The sequence below is a fragment of the Anopheles darlingi genome, chromosome 3, assembly GCF_943734745.1.
Source record: "Anopheles darlingi chromosome 3, idAnoDarlMG_H_01, whole genome shotgun sequence".
Taxonomy (NCBI): domain Eukaryota; kingdom Metazoa; phylum Arthropoda; class Insecta; order Diptera; family Culicidae; genus Anopheles; species Anopheles darlingi.
The window spans coordinates 21,651,467-21,671,466 of NC_064875.1; the positions used below are offsets into that span (position 1 = coordinate 21,651,467).

At 50.8% G+C, this 20,000-nt stretch overlaps 2 protein-coding genes across 2 annotated transcripts in view; one reads left to right on the plus strand and one right to left on the minus strand.

The window, feature by feature from the left end:
- LOC125955889 (ankyrin repeat and BTB/POZ domain-containing protein 2) overlaps positions 1-14,350 on the minus strand; it is an 82,478-nt gene extending 68,128 nt beyond the window's left edge. The window contains exon 1 of the mRNA XM_049687192.1: positions 13,469-14,350. The gene's annotated coding sequence lies outside the window, so the exon portion shown is untranslated. The remainder of the gene's footprint in view (positions 1-13,468) is intronic.
- Positions 14,351-19,709: 5,359 nt separating this feature from the next.
- LOC125955964 (ADP-ribosylation factor-like protein 1) overlaps positions 19,710-20,000 on the plus strand; it is a 1,681-nt gene continuing 1,390 nt past the window's right edge. The window contains exon 1 of the mRNA XM_049687344.1: positions 19,710-19,923. Coding sequence (XP_049543301.1) covers positions 19,920-19,923 — 4 coding nt within the window. The 5' untranslated portion in view covers positions 19,710-19,919. The remainder of the gene's footprint in view (positions 19,924-20,000) is intronic.

Sequence of the window (20,000 nt, forward strand, 5' to 3'; positions counted from 1 at the left end):
TTCGGCGTTTCTTTCTCTCCGTACTCCTATTCTAGCGTATCCTGACCTCCGTTGTCTAAACTCGCCATGTTCATTGACAAAGCACTGCAGTACATTCCAAGCTATCTGCGATGGGGTCGCTACACTCGGAACGCACATTAGTGGTCCCCCACCGGAGGAGGCCAGATAGCCATTCTGTCCGGTCACTGCCCGGAGGCTCCCGGAGTCATAAACCTCCAGCGAATCCGATCGTCTCGAGCGGTGATCCGGGTAAAAATTGTTATCATTGCGCGCGATGGTGGTGGCGGTGTTGTCCAGGGCGTAAAAGTGTGGGCGTCGTCGTCGTCGTCGTTTCGCCCTGACAATGTCCAACGACCACGACGACGACCAGGTCGGCACGTGGTTGGCACGAGCGAACCCAGCAACGGTTGTGGCCTTTCGACGGTCAACGTACCGCTGCGCCTTCCCTTTGCGTGGCTCCAGAACGCAACCACCTACCCCTCCTCCCCAACGGGAGGAACCGGTATGCGACGCAGCGATGAGCTCTGCATCGTCACTGCCCTGGATGAATGTTTGTGTATCGGGCCGGCAGCATGAATAATCGGTTGGTCCCCCGCCATCATGCTGAACGTGGACTTCGCATTTTGCCTTTTCGCCCATCTTCGGAATGAAGAAGCGCAGCAGCGGTCCAGATCCGGAGCGCAGCAGTGCTCTGAAGAGGCACAACTCGTGCGCTCGTGCGCTCGGCCCGTCTTTGCATTCTTCTTTGCGTTCGCCGCAAACATCTTGGCGAGTTCTGTAAAAGGAGTCGCCCGTTTCATCGGAAGGGAAGTAAGAGAGAGAGTGTGTGTGTATCCGTGCTCGGAGTGCTGGTCGGGGGGGTAGTTTGGACACAAAAAACAAACACAACTCCGTAAGGGTAAGAAAGCAACAAGGGACACCACCCCAGAGTTCACTTCTCGCTAGGTGCCCTTCCTGCCTTAGGTGCAGGAGGTCAGTGCATATCTATGCTGCTACACTCAAGGCTCCCTTCTTTTCAAGCGAGCTCTTGCGAACGCGGTGAGGACGTAAGGACTTTGTTTGGTTTGGCCCCGGGAACCTATCCTTCTTCCCCAAAACACAAGATACTCGGCTGAAGCGATCGTGCGCCATTCCACCGATCGATCGAGGCTGAGGCTCTTTAACTTTATTGCTCCAATATCCGGGACCAGTTGTTGTCGTCGTCGTCGTCGTCGTGTTGCCGAGAGCTATACAAGCGTTGTGCCTTGCGCACACCCGGTCCGATCGGACAGTCTCCCCTCAAAAAACCAATCCCAAAAATGGTGCTCACCATCGTTGATGGCTATTTTGGTGACCGAATTTTGGAGCCGTAGCGGAGTACCGAAACCACCGTACGCCAATTTTGCGCTCAGCCACCGGCTGGCCACCATGCTGCTGGTGCTGCTGCTGTTGTACGATGTAGTCGCCCGTTTGTTACCTGTTACCATCTATGGACAGGGCGAGACATCATCTTTTGCGTATGTCGTGAGCTGTCAGACATGGCATGGTTACGATAACGAATGTACGAGGCGAGGGATACGACGTCTGGGCTTCTGCTTCTGGTATCTTGGAAATACGATACGATGTCGGCGATCAAGCTGATGACTCACAGTTGTGGTGCTCCAGGGGAAGCCATGTTCTTTCCAAAGACTAACACCACACGCATTGATTAGTTTATCAGACTTTTCGGGCTATAATCTATTGAACTTCCTGATGTTTACCTCGAAAACTAAATCAGATCATCCCACGGTATGACCAAATACGGCCAGAGAGAGTGAGAAAGAGAGACTCACGACTGATCCCAAAACTCATCATCGTCGTGGGTTTGCAACCCGTGGTCTGTTGACTAAAATGAATTCCTAATTAAAACCCTTCCGTTCATAAATGCGTCCATTTCCTGTACTCCCACCAGCAACAAAACAGGCTACACCATGTCCACCATTGATCGGGAACGTCAATCGCGAATTTGAAGCCCGAGAAGTCCCCGGATGATGGGCTTGGATTTTATTGTCCTTCTGGATGCGTAGGAGCAGACCAACAAATGAGTGTAAACGCGTAAACGATGCTCCTCTTCCTTCCACCAACACTCCTTTTTCTCTTAATGAGATAATCATTAGTTGCGAGGGTCCACGAGGTGTGCAGAGATCAATGGAGGGACAGACGGACTGCTCAGGATGGTTCTTATCGTCCCACACACACATGTCAAATATGAGCTGGAGAAGTCCGGAATCATGACCCCTAGCGATCCTAAGGAGACCATTTGCACTCGAACCCTTTTTGTTCATCGCACAGAATACCAAACGCACCAAAGTGATATGATTTGTGTCGAGGTGTTCCGGTTGAATCCTCTTCCTACTACTACTGCTGCTGCTGACGATCGCCACTTTCGTTTTGGTCGACCTGATTCAAACCTACGGACGCGTCCCTGAGTGTGTGTGTGTGTGTGCGTTGGATGTCAAGCGGCAGTCTGACGACTCACTACACACCGATCGTAGCAGACGTCTTTCTTGGCCCTAACACCAAGTTGCTCGCTAAAGGCGGAACTGGTTGGCTCCGTGAATGTTGATGGAAGATCGATACGCAAATGAGTCCGAGGTTTACCAGGTCCCGTCGTGCACACACGCAGGGAGCGAAAGAGCGAGGAGGATTCTGCAACTTCTGCCTTCAGGTGGTGCCAGCGAGAAGCATAAGCATAAAAGCATCCCCCCCTCCCCCGGACTACTCATCGGTGCACAAGAGCAATCGAAAGTTTCACACCGAGGGCTGTAAATAAATAAAAAAGAAAGTCCTCTCGGAGTGGTGCTCTCGGGGTTGTGGTGCATCGCCTATCGCGCTCCTACCGGCCATCACGATATCGTACGACGAGTCGTTTGGGTTTGAGGAGTTTTTTTTTCTGCCGTAGCCATTTCCTCGTTTTGTGCGGAATCGGGGACATTAATGCCAGCAGCAGGTTCTTTTTTTTTTATCCCGGGAATGCCAATCTATGCAGCTCGCATTTTTTTCTCTCTCTCTCTCTCTCTCTCTCTGTTGAAGCTGCACAAAAGACTAATTGACGGAAACTGAGGGCGGCTTGGTTATATGAAAGGTCCACCAAAAGATCCTGGTGTAAACATTTTATGTCTCAAATTCATTTTGGGCGGTGGCCACGAGAAAAAATGGCGGATTATTTGTGCGTCGCGATCCCTTCGGAAAAAAAAAACACGACAACTCCCAAAATCCAATTAATCCCAATTCATGGCCAATAAACTGACCACACCGAACTGGAGGCATACCGGAGCTACAGTTCAACTGATATGCCACCTGGTGATACACAGGGAACGCGAGTGGACTCCGGGAGACAAACAGGACCTGTTCCTTCTCCCGCTGCACACTTTCACTCGCGCGGATGATTATGCTGCCATAAAAGCTCACAGCAGCAGCAGCGGTCCCGTTTTTGGACGAGCGAAGCAAGCGCCATTAAGGGAAAAACTACATTAGCACCCGCAACCATCACCAGCAGATCGTTGAGAGAAGTGGCAGCAACCGGAGCAACGGATCGCGGCTTTAGATGTCTGCTCTACATATTTAGCTCGAAGCGAGGAGTAGCAGCCGAGCCGTAATGGGCCCGCTCCTTGGCACTACTTTTACTTTCCAAAACACCTCTCGTCTGCTGCTGCCGTTGCGGAGGAGGGAATGTCCGCAACCTAATGCCACTTGATGCCAAAACCGTTCCAACCCCGTAATGACGCCTGACACAGAGCTGATCGACGACGCCACCCAGAAGTGTGTAGCAGTAGCTCAAGCAGCAGCACCAGCAGCAGCAGCAGCCCTAGTAACCGATACCACGACAGGCCAGTATTGATTTCAAGCATAGTCACAGTATAAACTATGTCACGTTGCTCGCATAGACGACTAAAACGAGCGTTCCCCAGCGCGATGAGAAATGGTTTGGTATTAGAAAACGGAAAAAAAGAACCAACATCAAGAAGCATAAATTAGTTTGCACAGCAGGAAGAGGCGTGCGATGAACAATGACGCTCCATTGTGCGATCGGCAGCAGTTATGCTCGGAGTACATCGAGCCATGACACGCTACCGCATGGCTGCTTGCATGCAAAAATACTGAGAAACCCAAAGAACAACCCGGGAGACCCAGGATAGACGCCACGGTCTGCTTCGACTTCCTGTTCGACTGTCTGGCGTCCAATTTGTAGTCCAGCGCACCCAATGCTCCGCAGCAGAACAGAACCTTCTCCCTTCACCATGATGGTGGTGGTGGTGGTGGTTGGGCATGTAAATTTTCACAATTTATCACTCCCGTCAGAACTACTGGCTATCGCCATGTTGCGGTGCCTGCGCATGTTATGTTCTGTGTTCCCGCTCCCGCTCCCGATTCCCGGCCTAGGCCTTGCCCAGCGGTTCGGTTCGCAAACACACAACTCACTTAGTGTGCACGCTAGAACTCTAAACTGGTATTTATCATAGAACCGACCCGGGACCGGGTTTCGTCTCCCTTCAGTCCACTCGCTACCTCTGCGCTCCAGTCCCTAGTGCACTCTATGAACTGGTTCTGCACCCAATTCCCCTGTGCAACCCGCGCAGAACTGCAGAACGACGCGACGCATCGGCGACGCACTCGATCGTTAGTGCACCACTCAAGCGGCGCTTCATGCCGCACGCCACGGAAATGCAGCGGAAAGCTTTCCAACAGAACGCGTCACCCTCTCCAGCGGTGGAGTTATGCAAATATGCAAAGAAGAGAGTGTCGGTGTGCGTGTGTGTGTGTACCGTTGTGAGTGACGTTTTGCCTCTTTGCGTTATTGGCCCTTTTCCTTATTGGCCAAATCGGACCTCTAGCGCTCGATTGAAGGAGCAGTTCGAGTTAGTCGAAGGAAGTTGATGAACAATTTGTTGCATCTGCAAGGCGTCTATGGTGCTCTCGTCCGTAGAAATGCACTCACATGACACTCGACTGCCAGAGCTGTAGAGCATGTGTTGGTTCCATAATTAAAAAGAGATTAAAATCTGCTTTCCAGCTAAGTTAACCGATTCAGTGCAGGAAAAAGACCAGACCAGACGAGACCAGACCAGACGAGACCAGACCAGACGAGACCAGACCAGAGTGTCCAGCGGATGGGAGGCGATGCCGGCGTCCAGTTCAAGAAACTCTAGTCCCCTTTGTAGAGCATTAAGCGCCCCACGAAAGACTGCGGGCTGCGATTCCAACACACCAAAAAGGGAACGCCACGGCAGCCCCGGGGATTCAAGGGCACCAAGGGCAGGAAGATCAAGGCAGAGAGAGAGAGAGAGAGATCAGTTGATTACTCTAAGGGCCTACGGAGTGGTGATGCCAACGCACTTCTATCTCTCAGATGCACACACACACACAGTAACATCGTCGTCGGGGGCAGCAACATCTTATCCGATTAAGCGATCGAAATTGAATACAAAAACACTAGAGAACCGGGCGGTGTTTGGTGGCGCGAGTGGTAGGATGGAAGTGATGTAAATGGTTACGAGGAGATGAACCATAAACCATATCAAGCCATTATCCATTAGATACCCACACACATACGCACACTTAGGCGTGTCGGTGCCAACGATGTCCGAGGATGGATGTGTGGTCAAGATTTGATTTCCTTAATTTTTTATTACATTATCATAAACGCTACACCACAGACACACACATACAGACATACACAGAGGCCCATAAAGACCAAAGTGATCGAAAGCTGGTTGGCCGGACGCAAGAAACTGACTTGGAATCCAACAGGAAACTCCAGACGATGCTTGGCTTTAGCTCGAGAAACCAAAAACGCTTCATCGCAGATCGTAGATCGTAGCTCGATTGGTATGCTTGCTGCTGCTGCTGCGTACGATCAGCATCAGTCGCCTCCTGCCTCCTTTCCCTTATCCTTTTACGACGCGTCGGTGGCGTCGAATGGCGGCGTCGAAGATTAATTTATCGCTGATAACGGAAGGGAGCGACCGGTGACCGGCGACCGGCGACTCGATCGCGATACGCGAACGCGTTCGGCCGGCGTCCATCTTCTTCGCTCGGATCGGCATATCGGCGATGCATCTCCGGGTACCGAGGAAGGGGGGTTATGGGAGATGCAAGCAATTAAAGCTGGCCAGAGTTGGAGTTGGAGCCCCAGACCCAGGAGGAGCGACAAATCAACATCTTTGCCCGGGAGGGGGGCGCGCACAGCCGAGAAGTCCCTTTTGATTTATCAATCAAACCCATCCGCGAGTGATTCCGTTCCGGTACGGTCGGTTGCTCGCTGCGGACCCGCTAGAACCCGCTGGACCCGACGCTGACAGGCCGGCCGCCGGGGCTTTGGTCAAAGGAGAGGAATTGAAATATCAGCGAGATCGTGCGAGCGGCGCAGTTGTGCAGCACAGGATGGGGGTCCCCACCGAAGAATTCCAAACATTTCGCTTCTGCGTGCCGCGCAATTCCGTCCGCCCGGCCCTTTTTCCGTGTCGCGCACGGCTTTTTATTTTTTTTATTTTGTTGTTTTGCTGCCGCGTCGCCACTGCCGATGGTGCCGATGTGCTCCCCACGATGCTCATGCAAACCGCGCGTAAGGGACGGGATAAGTCTTTGACTTGGGAATTACTTCTTTTTTTTTTATCGCTCACCAACCGAGCCGAGTAGTGCGCTGGCCTTTTCGAATGTTCGCTTTAGGCTTTCCTTCCTTCGCCGTTCGCTTTTCTGCTGCAATCGTGCTGCTGATGCTGCTCCTGCTGCTGCTGCATCACCAGTGACCAGTGAGTGAGTAATGCTGCGGTCGCCGGCCAGTAATGAAAAGAGAAGGCAACCGAAGACGCGCACGACACACGACGGCATTCCAAAGGGAAGGGGATGATACGCGGTAACGTGCGGATGGGAATATGTGTTCATCATTGCCATCAATCGAGTCAATTTATTCTCATAAAACCATTGGCTCTAGATCCATGAAGCAAGGGACATGCAGAGATGAGCACCAGGAGCAGCAGCAACAAGATCAACTGAAGTGCTTCTGGGAACAACAGGACATTGGGGCTGGGGAGGTAGCGGAACGGAGGAACGGTTTAACTCCCCCGTCACGGCTCGTTATGCTCGTGTCCTTGCCCGCGCTACAGTCCACAAGCTTGTTAATGTGATTAAACATTCGAGAATCTATTAAAATGTCTAATCCCTCCACGAATTGTTCGATCGACTTAAGCGAACCTACAACCCGGTGGTTGCACAACACACCACAAGCAGGTGGGAGTTTGATTAATGATCGAAACCAACATTAGACCTTTTGGGGCGAACGAGCTTTTGTTCGGGGTGGTGGAATCCTTTCTCTGTGTTGGTCGTCTGTGGGACTTTCGTTCCGATTCCATTTAAGGATTTTAGGGGTCTTAAATCATAGCGCGGTCGAACACGGGCTCGATATGATAGTTTCCCGCTTCCCGCTTCGCTCCGCATTCTCTCATCCCCCCTCCCCCCCCACCAGCGGACCATCTATCAAGATCAAGATCACGAAAGATGGGAGATTATGGTTCGCATAAATATTCAGTTCGCGTTCGTACGGCCACGACCACGCGGGTTTTCTGCAGAAAACACTAGAGCGCTTGACGCGTCGCGTCGTAAGCGTCCGATGCTTGATTAATTCCAATCCAACGGCCTTCCGGAACGCGAACACAATGTTGCATTCGGGGTACCTCTCATTCTCTTCCCTCTTGGTAGAATCGCCCTGGAAGTCCGCTCGAAGATGCAACGATTGAAAGTAAATGTTGCGGGGACGCGCGCTCGTGTCACGGTTTTGTGGCCGTTGGCCGTTCCGAGATCCGAGATCAGGATACTACGCGGTGCAGCCGATACAATGTCTAGGAACCGTTCGCTCCTACGTCTTCTACGGACGAATCGCGATTGCAATTGCAATGGCCAGCCACTGAAGCGGCTGAACGCCCTCTCAGCAAATGAGCCACAGCGGCACTTCTGCGCGGGTCTCTTGACATCCGCTATTCCCGCCGCCATCCGGACGAGCTATCTTCCGTACAATGTAACGCCTAACCCGGTGGGGATGCCGTGAAGTGCGGCTTAAAACTTAATCACCTCGTTTATTTGTTTGATGGCGTTGAATGTGAGGGCCGTCCGGTGAGGTGGGGAAAGATACTGTTGCTAAGGACGCTAGATAGACTTGCTAGACATCGAATTGGCTGTATATGTGCTGCGGAAGAGGTGAGTGCTCCTTATGCAGTGTATGTGTGTCTGTTGATGAGATGCACTGCGAGCCCTGATGATGGGCCGTTCTCGTCAGCTTGAAGTCGGCGCAGACCTGGCCGTACAAGGGGTACGAGGTGAATCATTTCGCACTTTACTCCGCGATGGTGTGGCTCTGAAGATGCTAATTTCAGACTTTCGCCTCTTTCCTCCAGGTGATTGTAGCTATAAATAAGTATTAGCCAATTTACAAAGGGAGGGGAAATGCAATGAATGTCAACGTGCGTGCAAGTAGCGTTCCGATGCGCGTAGATAGAGCTATTACTGGTGAAGGCCAGATGATCGGATGCTGTCATAAATGATTGTTGTTAGAACGTGAAAAACAACAGTTAGCTGCATTCCGCCGCGTAGGATTGAAGCTTTGCGCAACATTCTTGTACCTCATTCATGGGTGGGATGCAGAATACTGTAACGACTGTTTATACATTTTAGCGTATGACTTTCTCACCTGCAGGTAAGGCAAATGCTTAGCACATACAAGAAGGAGTAGTACGAGGCAGATTAATTAGAAGTGTATATCATTTTGTTCAACTGACATTTATCCACAGACACAAATAGATTATCAAAATGCGGATTAATGAATCTTGAAGGTAGGTAACTTTTATGTGTAGCATACAGAGACAAAGAATTGTCCGAACATTTCATAGCTTATCCTTTATTAGAAGCAGCATTGTACAGATTTCGGAGCAAATCGCAAGTAACCAGAGGCTTGGAAAAAGAAATGTTCCATCAAGGGAACAAACGTCAGAAGGAACACCTCAAACCCATTTATGAAACATTTGTTCAAAGCTAACAAAAGAAGTTCATTTTTCAATCCTTGGTGCAGTCGTTGCTGAACTCAAGAGAAAGTCAACGTATGTTAAGACATCGACAATACAGCGCCACAAGCCTCCATAAAATTGTGACTAATGCTTGTTAGCGATGTAGCTTGGTACTGTTATTGTACTCGTTTTATTTTCCTGATTCAGACGCATCGGATAATTACTTTTCTAAGGCCACATGATAGAGTAGTTCTTTGTATAAGAGTATTTTATAGCAATTGAACACAATTTGTTAGAAAGTTTAAATAACAACCTCTTCTCACGTTTTTTTTTTTGAGCAAGAATTCGACTAAGACTTAAGCCCTACCACCTGGCGCAGTCACGAGATACAATCTAAAAGAGCAAGTTCAACATCTTCACACGAGTAGAGACACTCGAACCCCGTCTGTCAGTGAGAACGAGGTGGCTCCGAAGAGCGGGCGCCAGTTATGATGGGGATGATGATGGGTACATCAACCGCACGTTCCCGTCAGCACCATTACGTGACAGCAGACGCCATATCGCGTGCCTATACCCCCCGCTACCTCTTCCTCAGTAGCCATCTCACCTACTCACCCTGGTAGCGCAAAAAACTGGAACAACGCGATGCGCACCATCGACTCTCTTCCGCTACAACCGCTTACCGCTCGCAAAACCGGTAGCACCGGGCGTGTTGTTGTCCATCCGCACCCATGCCCGGTGCGTGATTGCTTAATGGGAAAATGTATCTATTTGTTTGCCAGCACCTCTACCAACCGCCTGCACAACCCACAAATACTACCTGGGGAAGTGGTCGGTTCAAATCGAAATCCACGCGTGCACGGAACACAACCTCTGCGGCTTATCTTCCTCGTTTTCACGTCCCCGAATTAGTGGTGGGGTAGGAGGGGGGTGTTGTTTGCAAGCGTGACTTGGCACATAACAACACACACCGTTGCACACTCAGCACCTCGATTGGAATGCCACGCCAGCAACAAAACGCGGTAGCAACACTTGCAGCAACATGTGCTCGCTCGGTGTGCCTTTAACCCAGCAGCCGCCATTCCGCCTCGCGATCTATTTCTGGTGCCGTGCCACTCGCATACACGCACGCACCCACCTTCCTCCTCTCTCTCTCTCTTCCTCCCTTGGTACAGCACACATTATGCAATCGGGCGCGTCAAGAAAAAAATGTGCCAAGCGAAATCTCATCTCACGCGGGAGAGACCCCGTTGGACGTTGGGCCCTGGCCAAGATTCCCGGGGCCGAGTTTTAATACCTTTTTAATGCCACTTCCACTTTGCCCCGGGCCAAGGCCCTGCCTAATTGTGTGCTCCTCCACTTCCCTCTTCTTTCTATCCCCAATCCACAGTTGGTGGAGGACGCCTTGAAGACGTTTGCTGACGCGCTCCTCATACACGCATGTCGCAGAGGCTCGTGTTGATGATGAGCCACATAAAATGGCGCACATCCGCTCGAGCAGCTCAAGGTTTTCCTTCTGCTGCCTCCGCCATCATCTAGCGCCTAGATAAGGAGGCTAATAGCAACGAGCGTCGTCGTCGTCGTCGTCGCATCGAGGCGCTCCCGGCTAATCCAGCCGCGCATTAAGGTTAGTAAGTCCCGGATCGAGGTGCGGAAGGTTGCGTGCCGGTACGCACCGAGCAGGGAGTCTAATTTGCCTCAGCAGCAGCAGCAGCAGCATCACCATCGCCATGGAGTGTGTGTGCCCAAAGTGTGGCCATAAAGATGTGCTGGAGTCTCGAGTTGGCGACGCTTCGGGACACGCAACCGGCTGGAGCCGTGGGGATGGTTGGAAACCGGGATGAGCTTCAAGGAGACGTCGTCGTCGTCGTTGTCGTGGTCACAAACGCACGCACGTACACACGCAATCGGGTTTTGGGTGGTTGGCCATGCACACTATAACACTATAATTGACTTGCAGGAACATTGATTTCTCTCCATCGTCCACAGTGGCCGTACCCGTGACCGCTAGGTCGTGCCCGGCTGTCCAGCACCAAGAGCATCTCATTCCGTTTGCTTTCGATTTAGTATCCCGAGTGGCCGCCGGAGGCCGCGCGATCACCATTCGAAACCGGACTCCACGACTCGCCGGACCTCGTAATTAGTACCTCAGAGGACCGAGGGACGCACCAGACACACACACAGGCATGGGTTTTTGCGTATAGCCAGGGGAATGCAGACACCATCATCACTACACATCAATGACTCCAGACCATCGTCGTCGCGAGACGACATTCTTTCGCCTTCATTCTCCTGCTCCTCCCAGAATATCATTCCCGGGAGGAGGGGCTAGGGACTTGGAATTCCTTCCGGAGGGGAAAGGAGGGAAATCCGATTACTGCTCGTTTACATATGACTCGTGCGCGCGCGCGCCGATCGCCGATTTCGGTTCGATCGTGCCGCTTGATCGTGTCACTTCAACACCAGCCACGTCCATATTCCTAGACCCATTGTAGACGTACGTAGCACTAGAGGTCAGACCTGTCTTTTGCTTTCTCTCTTTCTCTCTCTCTCCCTCTCCCTCTCTCTCTCTCTCTCTCTTTCTCTCTCTCTCTCTCTCTCTCTCTCTCTCTCTCTCTCTCTCTCTCTCTCTCTTTCTCTCTCTCTCTCTTTCTCTGTCTATCTGTCGGTCGTCTCGCGATCGTTCTCGATCCGGTTGCTAACTCTCGCAGCGCGCTTGGTCCATTCGCAGTACCTGCTCCTTGGGGCATCCCTGGGACCGTCTGGGGAGGAAACGTGGACGTGAGTCTAATCCTATCAATACGAGTAGCACCTACAAGCCCCAAGGTGGAAGTAATTCCAGCAGCATCAGCCGGAGAGCGGGAAAGAGAAAGAAGGCTTTCTCCAAAGTTAAGTTGCGCTGTTAAGGCGGTGGACCTTAGCTCTGCGCTTCTTCATCATGGGCCGGAAGAGGATAGGGCTGCTGCTGAGGAGCAGGAGAAGGAGAAGCAGAAGAAGCAAGGTGTCTTTATGGGCTGCTACCGGTTTCGGTTCTATAATTCAATCCGAACTAATGACCATCCCATTCATTTCATTCCCCTATTATATAACCGGCCGCCACGTTCTCGTTAGACACCTCGCTTTTCTTATGTAAAGTCGAGGAGACCCCGTAACCGTGCGCGACTTTCCGTCATAGACGACGAACCCTATGTAATTCCGTTCCGTAAACGAACACTCTCCAGTGTCTCCAATCGCCTATGTTTCTCCCAAAGGGATATGGAGAACCACGATGACTATCATAAGTTCCCCTGGCACAAGCACACTGACCACAGATGTTTATCGAAAGTAAAATAAATGTCCCATAGTTAAGTGCCAGGCAGCAATAGCAGCAGCAGCAGCAGCAGCTCTGGACACTTCAATGAACTGTAAGGTACGCCTCAATGTTGCGCTCCGTGCAATCCGATCCCGCACATCGAATGGATGGTTAGTGTCTGGTCTTTTATTGTTATTCCATCAATTCTGCGACAACAGACTGCGACAACAGACTGCGACATCGTGCAGGGACAGACACTCGCACATAGTGTCGCCATTCTCCACTCAAAATGGCCACATCACATATGACATGGTATCTCTGGACGTTAAGACGCGATCTTTCTCGTAATTGCTTTATCTCACCTTCGAACCACTGTTCAACACGATAAAGTATCGAACGCTATCGCAAATCGTGCACCAGCATTTAAGCTGTTCTCACTTCAACCGAACAAATTATCGATTTTCAATTATCTCACATCAAAGGAAAGGGGAGAGAGAGAGGGAGAGAGGGTTCGTGGCCCCCTCACCAACGGATAAATCCAGTTTAGGTCGGAGTGCTGCAGGGTGTGGGTCGAAGCATAAAGATAATTAGCTCAAAACACCAATCATCATTAAACTCCCGCCTAATCTCCCACACACACGCACGGGCCGCTCGAACCGCCGAGGTTCGAGATCTGGCTGACTGGCTCGCTGGCTCGCGGGTCACCCTTCTGCTGGTTTTGGGCTTTCTGTTTTGATGGGATGCAAAATTTATGTAACACCGATGCAAGATAGCTCGGCTCGGCGGGCCCCACACCGGATAATATGTGTTGGCCTAATTTTCTGCTTCTGCACCAAACGGTCTCACTGGTTCGCTGGTTGCTAGATATCCAGTATATCCAGCGTTCCACCGTTCGTTGGCACCTTACGCACCAGGCCAGCTATAGCTGAAGCCACCTGAAGCACAGCAGGCCGTTGGGAATACGAATTGGACCAACCGCAAAAAACAACAACACAGCATCAGCAGCAGCAGGAGTGCTGAGTGGCCAGCCCATTAAAATGAGAGAAAATACGTCTGGCAAATTGGCAGCGCAGTCCAGCGGTGGCTGTGGTGGTGGTGCTGCTGCTGCTGCCGGTGATTAAGGCATAAAAAACGCAGTAGAAGGAATGGTATTAAAACTTACCTTTCACAGTAAATCAAAAACCTCAAACGGACGATCGGCTGGCCCGGCGTGTTCCTTGTGGTAGTACCCCCTCAACCCGGAATGTTACCACGAACTGGTCATTTCGAGATTTCGTTGGACCAAGCAGGCTGGCTGGAGGTGGCTGGTGTTGGCTGGTTGCTGTTCGTCACTTGTCACAACATACGAGGAGGGTAATGGTTCAACCAGACACACACACACACACGCACACACGGGTTAGGGCGTTGTTTCCTTGGAATCACGCATGCACTGACGCACGCAGACACGACACGTAACGGCACGAAGGATCATAAAATGTTGACCAACGCGAAGAAGAAGATGCTCATACACACGAGCACACACACACACACACACTGGTGGTATGCTACGATCTATGACCACTGCCGGAGGCACCAGCTGAAGGGAACGCACTTTAACTTCTCACTGAACACAGAGACACTGAAGGAGTATTGCACAACCTGCCACCAGATCTAGATTGCACCGCCGCCGACGTCGTGACACCTTGCCACGCTAAACAACAACAAACTGCTCTCGTGAGCGCGTGTGACTGTGTATGGGTGTATTTGTGTGTGTGTATGTATGTGCCACTAAGAACCAGCTTTTCACTGCACTTTTTGTGTTCAGCAAGCTAACTAGAGGTTAACACGAGACGGTTCGCAGCGTGCGATCTAGTGAATGTTGGTTGTGTTCGGTTGCGGCTGCGCCTGCGCCTGCATCCGGACTGTGCGGCACTTGCACACACACACACACACCATCCACGGGAGCTACGGTAGAGAGGTAGATTGAAGTAAACCGATTAGCGGCGACCGAAACTCGACACTCGCGACGCCGATGATGCCACCCCGAAAATGTCAAACGGGTTACTACGATTCCTTGCGGAGCGACGTTCGCTCTGCTCACCGTTCTCGTTCAGGTATCTGTGTGTGTGTGTGTGTGTGTGTCTGTTGCGCAATGCACAAAGCGTGTTTCGATGCTGAAAACGGTACGGTACCGACCGATGATGATGATGGTAAAAAGGGTGTCCCCCCTCAGGAGATCGTCGCTCGTTGCGATCCCAACACGATCGCTTCTCCTTCGCGTACAATGCGCAAACAGAAGAAAAAGGAAACAAACACACGCCCGCACGAGCGCACGCACGCACGCACGTACGGACGCACGAGCATAAAATGGGATTCTACCTGCCCCTTTTTCCCCTGTCCCCCTACTTGCTTTACCCCGTTTTTCGGTACAACAGAATGCCAATGTCAACACGCTGTTGTGCCGTTGCTTAATGTTGTCAATTACTCATACCGTTGTTCTTCTTTTTCAACCCCCCCCCCCCCCCCCACCAACCACCAAGTAAAACACGAGCAACACGGTCGGTCGGCCGGTTGGGTCCGTTTCAAAAGACTTGAGCGCACGTGTGCAAGCGCCGAACCCCGAACCGAAAGCGGGGGTTGGCGCGTTGCGGTTTTTCTGGACCTCCTCCGCGCTCCGCCGATGGTCTCCTGTTTGTTGTTCGGCCGGCCGGGCTGTGGGACTCTAGATTTGTTTAACAAACAAATGCACTACACAGCGCTGGTGCTGGTTGTGGTGGGTCTGTTGTTTTAACGATGCATCGGATGCGACCATCGATCGAGTGTTTGGAGCCCCCCAAGTCCCCAGCAAATGGTCAGTGAGTGAGAGAGTCTGGTCGTGAAAAGTGAATCACTTATCCAATCTTCACTGGCCGGCGGGAGGGGAGGGTTGATATAGCACCTGGTTGGACGAAACTTTTTTCCTGTTCTTTTTTTGGGTTCCTTTTTTTTGTTTTTGTGACGAATGTGCTTTGTGTTGCCGTACTCTTTTGCTCCTTCTTCTTCTTATGTCTTTCTTCTTCTTCTTCTTCTTCGTTTTCTTCTTCTTTTTCTTCTTCATTCTCTTTTACTTCGTGTCGTTTTGGCCACTTTTACCCATCCCTTCCGACGGTGGCATCTCCTCCACTCGTTCCTCTCTTCCCTCTCTTAGAACGGACAGAAGCAAAACAGGTTACTTCGATTCGTTTCGTTTGCTTCGTTTGTACCACCAGCACCAGCAGCAGCCATGAGCACCACCGTCGAACACAGATCGCAGCCTCTCGCGTTCAGCACACCGCCGGGCCGCGCCGCGCCGCGCCGCACCGATGCCGTGCCATGTCCCATGTTTGCTGGCGATGGCCTGGAGAAAAGGTCACCACAGGCCATGTAATGCCGCGTCAGCATGAAGGACATGCCCGGCTACCCGCGCTAACCAAACACATACATCATTATCTTGTCATGTCCTGGACCACGGTGCGCGCGGTGGGAAAAAGGGCCCGAAAGGAGAGCAACCGACGCACACACGCACTCGCACGCACGCACACCAAACACCGAGCGAACGATGGTGCCAAGAATTTAACGCAAGAATGTCGCAATTTGACAATTCCCCAGGAGGAAGGGAAACGGTAAAAGGGCACAACGCAGTAACAGGTTTTCCGGGGGGCGCGGGCTCTCGCGATCGGATCGGAGCGGCGCGATGTTCGATGTTCGATGCTTTCCTCCGGGTGCCTTCGGTTGTTTAAAGTTGTATTTCACTCGATCGTGCACATTTAGGAATATTTTTCGAGGTTTCTTAAAAGATATTCACTGGTATTGTGTGCAGTGATCACAATGATCCCAAGATGTTATCCTTCGTTGTATTGAAAAGTATTGCGCACTCGTCAAGTTGCACTTTACACTACTCCCAAATCGAAATCGATTTTCCATCACACTGTCACTTATAAGATCTATTTTTTCTTCTTCAATAAAGTAACATTAAAACTAACACGCATTTCACAAACGTAGGTTCCACTGAAGCCCTAGCAAGGGATTCCGCACCGCAGAGCGCGCAAGAACGAATCACCACAACTTCTCCTGGGAATCAACCGATCGTTCCGAGAGGATCATCCACGAAGATTCCGACGGCATTCCGCTTACCTGAGTTATCCTCTTCGTCTAGGCTCACTTATGTCTGTATGGATGCTAGCACCTAACACCTCAGCAATACTCACCGACCACTTGAACGATATCCTTCGGTACAATTTCGAACACAAAACTAGCTTTAAACGCAACACGCACGCCCATGCGCACCGCTCGGAAGCTGGGGGAACAATGATGGCAGACAAAAATGGCGGAGTGCCCGAACCCGGCACGAACCGCTCAAGAGGTTCCACGAAGGCACGAGCGTTCGCGACTCCGCCGGGGAAAGGGTTGCTCGATCGCTGCATCCTCGATCGATCGGGTGCGCCTAGCACTGTAGCTCTGCTACCTGGTGAGTTGTGGGGATGATGCTGCTGCCAATTGATCTCCCTAAATTTCTCTTCATTTTAACCGAGGACAGCACACCGTTTGTTGCATGCATGATTCCTGACCATACCGGAGGATGCGAATGGAAATTAGTCATCGTCTCAAACATAGTACATTAAGATATAATTTGGGTGAAATATCTGTATAAACTCTATCTCCGGTTCCTCTAACAGTACTCAACGCAACTCATCAAGAAGATCGAATGAGTATTATAAAGGGGATTCAAAGAGCTTAAAGAATGATTAGAATTCAATAGATGGACTGGCCGAGTTGTGATTATCAGATGAGATTCGATTGGCTACTCCAAGAGAATAAAAATTATGCTAAACTGAGTAAAACACGCGAAATGTTGTCCGTTGTATTGAGCTTTTGGTTAATTATTAAACAAAACGATGCAATTTTGGTGATCCCTGCATTGCTACTGTTTTATCGTTAGTTTCAATAAAGATCATCTGCACGGATCATCGTTCAAATTCCGTTTTTAAATACAGAGTCAGTCAGTCAAGCGAAGAAACAACGAATATGCTCGCCACTGAATTTAAAACATGATATGGCGGACGTCAGTTTAATCATCTTCCAAATACTTTACAGAATGCCTGTGGCCGCACCAGGCGGCCACGGTGTGAGTATATCAAATCTTGACAAAACGCTCCTAACTGCAAAATATCAATTTCATCCTGCGCCGCAGAACGAGGCGCACACACAGAAGGCAGCGCGCCGAGCAGCACGCCAAGTTGATGATGACGATGGGAGAAAGGTTTGAACCGGGCGATCCCGCCTCCCGCTTGGGCCGTCGTCTCGTGGTGGAACGAACGCACAACCCATGCCCAAGCGGACGATACGTTCGAGAAACGGGGAGCGAAACAAAAGGAAGGAACGGAACGCGATGATAACTGTCAATCTGGCTGGACATCGAGTGAGCACATTCCACACGGCGGAACCGGTGGCAGAAGGGACGGATGGACGACCGGGATGGACGACCGGGGGTCCGGGAAGGACATTATCATAATGCCAAAATAACGTTGAAAAGTAATATGTCATTCTGTGCCGATCCTCTGGACCTACATCCCCCCCTCCCTTCCGAGACCGCACCGGGCCCTGGAACGCCGGACGGTGGCTCATGCCGGTGGATCCGGGCAAAGGCATTGCCTTTTGAAATATCGCTGCGATAGTGGCCGGCGGGCATGTTGGGTTATGCGTGCAAATTTGTTCATTTATTACACCAAGGCCCCGTGGCCCCCGTGGCCCAGCTTGGACCTTGATACCGGGACACGGAGGCCGTCCCACCGGGCGGACGTTCCTGCTGAGTGAAAAGTGGTTGATATTAATAGAAGAGCCGCGAGAAAGGAGGGCCGTGGCATGCGTGGCCCTTTCGTTCCGGGGAGGGGGGGGGGGGGGGTGTAGTCAGTGTCCGCACGGAATTCCGGTTCTACGTCCTGCAGGGAAGTCTGCTGCTATTTGACCGCGCTTGGCACATAGCCGTGTGCAGCTGCCGGGATGATAAGGATAAAAATAGTCACAAAATGTGAAGAGAGGAAGGTTTGAAAGACGATTAGACAGCTTTGGACGCGACTTCTATGTTTCAAAAACGGACTCGGACTGGTCAACGATACTGAAATCGGATTTCGCAACAAAATCGATGCGTGAAGGATGCTGACGTTGACCGCGGTCATTCAGCACTCGCATCATTAACTTGAGCAATTTATAACCCGATAGGGCCCTATAGTCCCGGTGAGTTGGCCGCGTGCCACGAAAGACGTGGAATGCGCATTCCAACACATTCTGGCGCGAAACGAACCCAAAGCGAACGAACTGTGGGTTCGATCGTTGGCCTAGGAAGAAAGTGCGTACCCCAAGACTGGTTTCCGTGACCGCGAAACGGTGTCGACAATGGAGAGCCAGCGCCAGCCAGCCAGTGAGACCGTGATAGTGAAAGATAAACTCGCGTCGTCTGCTGATGTTAATGGCCTTGAGCGACTTTTATGGGGAATTAATTCGGAAATACAGGACACTTTTTGGGGTGGAATCCGCGATGCTTCTGCAGATGGGGAGCAGTACGTTATTTTCACCGTCGAAACGTTCTTCCTAAAAAGTAACGCTGCTGTAATCGATACTGTGGTCGTTCGGAATATTAGGGGAAAAAACATCGTAAAACGGCTTGTTTTGGAGCAGCAGATTGCTCCACGCTTTGCTGGGTTTTCGGTCGCTACTTTATCATCCTGGAAGGCTGTTAGCTCTAAGGCGAGTACGAAAATACGTAGAATTGATCATAGCTTTTAACGGAATTTGTTATTTTGCGATCTCCTGGGGTTCGAAGGATCATAGAATAATTAGTCACTTTCTTGTGGAGTACAATTTTTAGTGTCTTGAATTATTACACAGAATGAAACCAACCTAAATTAGAAATGCTGATACCCTGGACGAAGTTTATCGATCAAAAGAGGATGCCAGAAAGTTGCTATCGTAGCCGGGTAGCTTTAAATAAGAAAGCGGTTCCCTAAAGAGAAACTACAAAACTAAAATAGGAAAAGAGAATTCGATTTCAATTCTTATTTTACAAAACTTCACCGAAATACAAATTTATAAATATTCTATCGTATTTGTCGGTCCCATAGTGAATGCTATCGGGGGAGCCAAGACCAGGCAAAACCATACGGAAAGCCCTCAACGGCACAACGCAAATGAAAATGGCAATATTTTATAAGTTAAGGACGTGGAAAATCGCAAAAAACAACGGAATGTGATAACAAAATATCGGATTTTGTATGGTTGGCCCAGAAAACTGGTCGCGTAGTGGCCAGTTAACGGTCGTTTAAACATTAACCGGCCACTGGGGATTACCCATAACTGTCAAAAATGGTCGTTCATTTTTCTAAACGTCGCGAGACACTTTGACACCTGGCTATTCAAGACACCTTGGCACGACTGCAAAATCCGTGTTGTTGGTGTGTTGTCTCCGGATTTTGGATCTAACTTTCCCCGAATATCGCCCAACGCCGGAATATTCTGTGCAACGGAACGCCGCAAGTTCGTCCTGGTGCCGGGAGTGTGTTCATCGTTTTCTTGCCTCTAGGAATTTTAAAGAGGAGTGCGAAAGCCGAACGAAACAGGCTATGGGTAGGTTGTTGTTGGAGCGAGATAGCTAGTGAGAGTGAGTGGAAAAGGAGGGCAGGTGTCGGTGCGGGAGTGTCGGC